This window comes from Lipotes vexillifer, unplaced genomic scaffold (genome assembly GCF_000442215.2).
Source record: "Lipotes vexillifer unplaced genomic scaffold, Lipotes_vexillifer_v1.1 scaffold1378, whole genome shotgun sequence".
Classification (NCBI taxonomy): domain Eukaryota; kingdom Metazoa; phylum Chordata; class Mammalia; order Artiodactyla; family Lipotidae; genus Lipotes; species Lipotes vexillifer.
This window is the reverse complement of record NW_006775104.1, coordinates 2,398,323-2,406,468: the sequence shown is the minus strand read 5'-3', so window position 1 is coordinate 2,406,468 and position 8,146 is coordinate 2,398,323. Positions and strand designations below refer to the sequence as shown.

Here is an 8,146-nt window from a genome sequence, read left to right as displayed (position 1 = left end):
GGCCCGTGAGCCATGGCCGCTGAGCCTGCGCGTCCGGAGCCTGTGCTCCGCAACGGGAGAGGCCACAACAGTGAGAGGCCCGCATACCGCTAAAACAACAACAACAAAAAACTGATTGGCTAAAAATTATTTACTGCATGTGGCAGCAAGATGATGTGCTGTTCAGATCCCCCTTCAGTGAAGGCGGCAGTATGGTTAGCTGACAGCCTCCAGTTGTTAGCCCTTCAGGGCCCATCTCAGCCTTCCAACCCAGGTCACCCTATTCTCAGGGCGGCTCCCATCAATGGCTGAACAAGGCCATTGATGTCCAATGTGAGACTCCGCCAATGAGCAACCTCAGACTGGCAGAGCTTTTTTTTTTTTAATTAATTAATTAATCAATTTTTGGCTGCATTGGGTCTTAGTTGCTGCACGTGGGCTTTTCTCTAGTTGCGGTGAGCAGGGGCTACTCTTTGTTGTGGTACGCAGGCTTCTCACTGCAGTGGCTTCTTTTGTTGCAGAGCATGGGCTCTAGGCACACGGGCTTCAGTACTTGTGGCTCGTGGGCTCTAGAGCGCAGGCTCAGTAGTTGTGGCGCACAGGCTTAGCTGCTCCGCGGCACGTGGGATCTTTGCGGACCAGGGCCCGAACCCGTGTCCCCTGGATTGGCAGGCGGATTCTCAACCACTGCACCACCAGGGAAGCCCGGACTGGCAGAGCTTCGCCAGGTTTACATTACCGTCTGATGGCTCCACCTGCCCAATCCAGTTTCTTCTCTTTTCCTTTTACCTTCTGCATTCCTAACTCCATCTCAGTTTCCATGTCCTGGAGAACCCAACATGTGCCAGTGTATTTCATGGGGTCTAAGGCATCATTATTATATGCCACTGAGAAAGGAAAAACGATGCCAACTAAACCTATCAGTGGGTAGAGAGTAGCCTTACTTCAGAGATGTGAAAAAAATGTGTGCCCTAAAACAGATTATAGTGTAGTAATTATTTTTTACTTCAATTCCCATTTCTAATCTGAGCCACCTAGAAAGACCTCTGGTGACCTCAATTACAATTACCTAAAAGCAGCAGCACATGAGTATTCAGAGCCAAGAGGCTTGTGCTTTGGCTGAAAATCTCAAGTGGGCCACCCAAGTTTAGGCAGGTTCCATTTGGGCTCTTGCAAGCCTTGTTGAGCAAGGAGACAATCAGTGGGTCACCTCTTATGAACAGTTTCAGTTCTAGGGCTGTGGTCAGAAGGATCTCACATCTTGTGGGCAAAGGATAAGATCAACGGGAGCCCTAAGGGAACACATCTGCTGGTGCCACACTGCTTCCGAAGCAGTCCCCCTTCTGAGGCATATGCCCGGTCCCCACAAGGTCCTGTAGTCACGCACCTGAGCATCTGTGGGGGGAGATCAGCTCCCCTGTATTCCCCTTTCTCCACTGAGGAAAGATATGAGCAAAGATTTTCTGAGACAAGAGTGAGGTGATCCTACCTGATTTCTCATTGTAAGCTGCTGCTCCAACACCCTGTGAAAAGTGAGAGTGGTTTAAGAAAAATTGAGACCGGATGATTTACAGATTACTGATGACAAATACCGTTTCATAAACACAAAGCAACAGAAACCTTCCTAAGAACACTGGGTTTGAGGGGGAAGGGGAACACGTTTGTTTGTTTAATCAGTGTGCCTGAAATACCTGAAATACTAAATGTTCCAGCCAACACTGACTCTACCCTGCTTCCCTAGAGGCCAATGCACTTTTAATCCTGGATGGGATGAAGGGCTGGAGATTACCACTTGAAAAGGCTCAAAGGTCACAGACCAAAATGACCCAAAACTCTCAGACAGGATCCAATCTCCAAAGGTTTGTGGGGTTTCTCTAGACAGAACAGAAGACATGGGGACATGAGCCTCATCAGCTACACCTCCCCATCTACCACTTTCAATTGCTTACTTCATGATACAAGCCTGAATGTGGAATTTTCAGGATAAACAAATGAGATGCCTTTTCCCTAGTCCCTTATTTTTATTCCTCCTCCATCCTCCTCCTCCCCGCGTGCTGCAAAAGCAGAATTGCTGAATGAGTAGAGAGAATAAAAATGATACTGAGACAACGTTTTTTAAAAAATCACCCATCCTCGTGTTGACTCTGTTGATTATACTAGCATATTCTTGAGTCCCCATCTCTCGCATGGGGCAAGGAGAAAACTTTTATTGGGAGAGTAAAACCAAATAAGAATGCCAGTTATAACTGAAGACCCCAGATTTTTTGCTGTTACAGGAAGAACTGTTCACGTGCTGATCAAAGTTTATTACTTATATACACTTACGCTTTTTACCTTGGAAAAGTCCATCCTCCAGGTCTCTGGGGTCTTTCAATGTTTACTCTGTTATGTGTTTCCCAAATGTGGCGGCCCCCGTCTAGGAATGAATAGAAGGATGCAATATGATGAGCATCTTAGGGAATTTGGTGAGAATACACAACAGGAAGACTATACAAGATTTCTGATCTTGAGTGATTTTTAATTTCACTTGGTGAAGACGCACACATTGCTTTTGCTGCTGTTGTTACTGTTTACCCTCTATCCTTTACAGAGAGATTCAAAGAAGGGAAAGAACTGTATGGGCTACAGCAGGGAAAGCTTTATGAGGAAGGTGAGGCTAGAGCCAGGCCTTAAAGGACAAAGCAGGCTTTTACATATTTAGAAGAGGATAATGATACCAAATGGTAAAACTAAGCACAGCATTCAAAGAGCAATGAGGAAAAACCAGCCTGAATGAGTGAAGACCCCTGGAGGGTGTCCAAAGAGAGGGAACTGTGCTTATGCCTGTGGAGGACGTTACTGAGTTTGTGATAAATATCTCTGATCGAATTAGAAAGGGGATTGTCTGGATAAAAATCAGAGACCGTGGGAAAACACATTTTAATAATTTTCCCTTCAAACAGGTAGGAATTAAAGACTGTGAATTTTGAGGAGAATAATAATAAAAACGCTTAAAGACACCGTTGCCCACACTTGTTTCCACATAGTCGCCTCGAGGCCTCTGAAATGCTTTCTGATGCCTTTGCAATAGGAAAATTTTGTGCAACTCTCTACAGCATCAGAGCACTAACATTCTTTTTTTGGGGGGGTAATATTTATTTATTTTATTTTTGGCTTTGTTGGTTCTTCATTGCTGTGCACGGGCTCTCTCTAGTTGCGGCCAGCAGTGGCTACTCTTCGTTGTGGCGCGCAGGCTTCTCAATGCAGTGGCTTCTCTTGTTGCGGAGCACGGGCTCTAGGCGTCTGGGGTCAGTAGTTGTGGCTCATGGGCTCTAGAGCGCAGGCTCAGTAGTTGTGGCTCACAGGCTTAGTTGCTCCGCAGTATGTGGGATCTTCCTGGACCAGGGCTCGAACCCACGTGACCTGCATTGGCAGGAGGATTATTTTTACGTGTCAGGAAAAGCTGCAAGTCCAAGTATAATCCAAAAATGCAGGGAGAAGATGCATTTTTGCCTCCAGAGGGCACTGCTGTTTTCACAAAAGAAGGAAAACTGCCGCATCTGCTCCCACTGTGGGCTTCCAGTGGGTTTTTCTTTAGATGATGTTGCACTTGTTTTCTTTTTTCTTTTTTTCTCATTATTAATTTTTATTGGAGTATGGTTGCTTTACAATGTTGTGTTAGCCTCCACTGCACAACGGAATGAATCAGCCATACACACACAGATATCCCCTCCCTTTTGTACTTCCCTCCCATTTAGGTTACCACAGTGCATTAGGTAGGGTTCCCTGTGCTATACAGTATGTTCCCAGAAACCATCTATTTTATATATGGTATCAATAATGTATATGTGTCAATCCCAGTCTCCCAAGCCCCCCCTTCCCACCCCTTTCCCCCTTGGTATCCATACATTTGTTCTCTATGTCTATGTCTCTATTTCTGCTTTGCAAATAAGATCATCTATACCATTTTTCTAGATTGCACATATATGCTTTATTATATGATATTTGCTTTTCTCTTTCTGACTTAGCTCACTCTGTATGACACTCTCTGGATCCATCCATGTCTCTACAAATGACCCAGTTTTGTTCCTTTTTATGGCTGGTAATATTCCATTGTATATAGGTACCACATCTTCTTTATCCATTCATCTGTTGATGGACATTTAGGTTGCTTCCATGTCCTGGCTATTGTAAATAGTGCTGCTATGAACATAGGGTGCATGTGTTGTTTTGAATTATGGTTTTCTCTGGGTATACTCTTGTTCAGACCAGGCTTCAAGGGCTCTGTGATAGACTTGGCAGTGGGGGATGACACTCTTTTAACCCCAAAGAAATTAGAAACAAGGAGCGTGTTGTCCAAAACATTCAATCTCTTCTATTTTATTTTAACAACAACAATAACAACAAAAGCCTTCCCAGCTTTCCATCACTGGCTCCTACTATGTTCCTTTCTCTTCATGGGCAGCATGAAGGAGTTGACTCTCCATCCACCTGCCTGCTCAGCCCACTGCAGTCTGACTTCTAGCTCATCCCCAGCCTCCTCTGAAACTGCTCACAGTGTCTTCCACGTGGCTAACCCCAGTGGCTTCTCTTCTGTCCTAATCTTTATTTGACCTCTCTCTATAGTTTCATTCTTCATTTCATTCTCTGATTCCTGAACCTCTGCTTTTTGGCTTCTCCTATACCATCTTCCCTTGGTTCTTTTGTTACCTCTCACTTTGCCTTTACAGACCTTTCCCCTGGATTCAGCCTCAGTCAACTGTCCCAGGATTCTGTCAAGAGGCACGCCTCAGCTCATTCTGTACACCCTCAAAGGGTGATCTCATCCACTCTCACGACTTCAACTCACCAGCTGCAAATATGACTCCCACATCTGTATCTCTAGGCTATGGCTCTCCTAAGCCTCACTTTTCAACACTACCTGAACGTCCCATAGTCCCCTCAAACACAGCCTCTGCAAAACTGGACCCATAGTCTCCTCATCTGCACTCCCCGCACCGCTACCTACCCTCACCCAACCCCCTCCAAAATCCATGCTTTATCTCCTAGATTCCACAGCTTGGTAGACGATACACCATTTATCCACTCAAGTCAGAAATCTAGAATCTTCTCTTCTGTCCCATATTCAACTAATCACTGGGTCCTGTGCACTTAAATCACTTTCAAATACGGCCCTACCCTCCTTGCCCATTGACACCACTTCACTTCAGGGCCTCAGGGCCTCTTGCCTGAGCTATGGCAATACATTCTTTTTAAACATTTAAATGTAGTTAATTTTATGTTTTATTGTTTGAATTGTTCAAATTTCCAAAGTATAAAGGGCTCCCTCCTACTCCCCTCACTAAATTCCCTTCCCAGAGGCAATCACTGTTATTAGCTTCTCCTGTGTCCTTCCAGAAGCATTTTTACACAAAAGCATCTTTTTTTCCTCACAAAGAAGGCATTTATTTGAAAAGCACTCTCTGCTCAAAACCTTCAGCAGACTCCATCACCTATGGTAAAGATCAAGCTCTTCAGCCTGGCATTCAAGGGTCTCTTTGCCATATCAGTTTCACCAGCCTCCCCTTTACATACCCAATGCTCCGGCGGAACTACAGTGCTGCGAAATGGCACTACTCGATGTTCTCCAAACTCTCTGGGTCTTTGCCCTCATGGGGAGGAAGCTCTGGGACTTCACCTTGGTCAGAGTGCTCTTCAGAGCCTGTGCCCATCCTCAAAAGGTAGCATGTTATACACACTGTTCTGCATCTTCCCTTTTTCATTTAATGTATTCTAGAGATCTTTCCATGTTAGCACATAGAGAGGGTCTTCCTTCTTTCTACTGCTCATTGCATTCCATTGCATAGATGCACTATAAGTTATTCAACTGCTAGTACCCTCTTTTATGGACACAAGAAGTTTCTAATCTTTTACTATTATAAAAAAGGCTGTAAAGAACAACTTAGTACATAGGTCACTTCACACAGGTGCTAATCAATAAACGGGACAAATTCCTAGAAGTGGAACTGCAGAATAGGGATGTATATGCAGTCATAATTCTGATAGCACTGCCAAATTGTTCTTCATAAAGACTCACCCATTTCCAGTCTTACCAGCCACGTGCAAAAAAAACCTTACCTCTGGCCTCTCCACCTCCATTCATCCCTGCATGGAAATGTGTCCTTCACATGATTGTCAACACCAGCTTTCTAAAATGCACATCTGACATGTCACTCTCCTGCTTGCCCTGCCATATCTCGTTACCGATCTTGAAGACTTTTCACCGTCTAGAACTGTGCTGTCCAGTGTGGGTCATTAGCCACATGTAGCTCTTGAGCACTTGAAATGTGGCTAATCACAACAGAAAGGTGATGTAAATGTGAGATAAACACTGGATTGCAACGACTCAGGATGACAAAAAAGAATGTAAAATATCTCATTAATAAGTTTTTAACATTGATTACATGCCTAAATGGTTAATTTAGGCTATAGTGAGCTAAATAACATAAAATTAAAACTAATTTCACCTGTTTGTACTTTAAAAATTATAGCTACTAAAAAATTTTAAATTAATATATAGCTCACATTATATTTCTATTGGACAGCACTGATCTAGACCCTTCCTCTGTCAGCTCCCTTACTCATCACGGCTTCCCAAGGCCTCAGTGTCCCCTCTGTGCTTCAGATACAGTGGTCTCTGTGCTTTTGATGCTCCCCATCCCTCCCTCTCCTTCTCTCTTTTAAGATTCTTCTTCAAACTTCCTATCAAGGCCTTCAAGAGATTTTGCTTTTTTAGTCACAAGTCTACCTCACCTTACCAGCAGGTGAGGTCAGGTGCCTCCCCTTTCACCTTTATTCCCTAGTACACAGGGCACAGCATGCAGTTCAGTATTGTTGGCCAAATCAAGAAATGAGAGCAGAAAAGCCCCAAGAGCCAGTCTAAAGCATAGCGTTAGAGAAGGTAACACGTGATGTGTCGCAACGCAGGTGAACAAATTCAAAATTTTAAAACATGTAGGTAAGTTTAACCGGAATTCAGAATATGAATTACATTTCAGCTGCAAATAATAGTAACAACAGTAAGAGTTAAAAGGAATCAAAAACTCAGGAGAAACTTTCTTTGACTTGAGCATCTGCCCAGCCTCCATCCTCACCAGGGGAGGCTTGGCCCCGGGCGCGTCTCTCGACCGCTTCTCCCCGGCCCGCTCCCCGCCCGGGTCCGCAGGAGAGGAGAGCCGGGCGCCTCGGCGCCCCACCGCCCCGGGAACAGGGGACGGGACCTACTCACCCGGCAGTCCGCGGCAGGGAGGGCAGCGAAGAGAGGAGCGGGTGCGGCTCTGCCGGGAACCGAGAGATCTCCGGGAAAGCGAAACTGAAACTTTGCGCTGCAGGGCGGCGGGGCCCGACGCACCCCTGCCAGTGCCCGGCACAGCGGCGTCGCGAGTCGCGGCGTCATCCCCATGCGGAGAGCCATGGCTTCGAACCTCTGCCCGCCGTCCCCGCTGCTCGTGCGGGTGTCGCATCCCGGCACCCGCCTACCATGGAAGCTGGAAAAGTACTTCCAGAGCCGGGAGTCGGGCGGCGGGGAGTGCACCGTGCATGCCCAGGACCGCAACGACCCCAACTCGGACACCTTCCGGGTGCAGTTCGTGCATAGGGCGAGTGAGCTGCGGGCCCGGGCTGGGGGGCAACCACCGTCCTTGGGAAGAGGGGAGGGGTGGGGGGCTCCATGCAGACCCAGTTCAAGCTGACCTAGGAGAGAGGGCGGGAGAAAGTCTGGTGGGGGACAGGAACCTGGGGGTCCTGCTGGCAAGAGGCGCAAACCCAGAGAGTAGGACAGAGCTCCCAAGTGCCCAGTGTCTGACCTGGGCCGACTGCGCCTGAGAGTTAGTTGACACTTCGCAGTCTCCTCGCCGCGATTCCTATTTCTCAGCTCTCAGAACACGCTTGCCACCCACAGACGCCTGTCAGCCCTTGCCACTTAGGAATTTCACTTTTATGTTTTACATAATTATTCCACTGATTTGTTTTTGAGAATTCGAAAAGTTATATATGCTCACTATGGAAAAGGGAGAAAAGAATAAAGAAAACCACCTGGAGAGAAACAATGTGAACATTTTGATATATTTCCTCCCAGCCTTTTCCTCTGAATGTCAGTAAATACATAGTAGTTCTAAAACGGAGTCTACACTTCTGATTCCTGCTAGAT

The 8,146-nt window shown here is 46.2% G+C and overlaps 2 protein-coding genes across 2 annotated transcripts in view; one reads left to right on the top strand and one right to left on the bottom strand.

Annotated features, from left to right (window-relative positions):
* Positions 1-2,328, bottom strand: part of PARP9 (poly(ADP-ribose) polymerase family member 9) — a 27,182-nt gene extending 24,854 nt beyond the window's left edge. Inside the window, exons 1-2 of the mRNA XM_007449703.1 lie at positions 2,314-2,328; positions 1,469-1,502 (exon numbers count right to left, since the gene is read on the bottom strand). Of these exons, the coding sequence (XP_007449765.1) occupies positions 1,469-1,502; positions 2,314-2,328 (49 nt within the window). The remainder of the gene's footprint in view (positions 1-1,468; positions 1,503-2,313) is intronic.
* A 5,069-nt stretch (positions 2,329-7,397) lies between these two features.
* DTX3L (deltex E3 ubiquitin ligase 3L) overlaps positions 7,398-8,146 on the top strand; it is a 6,325-nt gene continuing 5,576 nt past the window's right edge. Inside the window, exon 1 of the mRNA XM_007449702.1 lies at positions 7,398-7,599. Within this exon, the coding sequence (XP_007449764.1) occupies positions 7,398-7,599 (202 nt within the window). The remainder of the gene's footprint in view (positions 7,600-8,146) is intronic.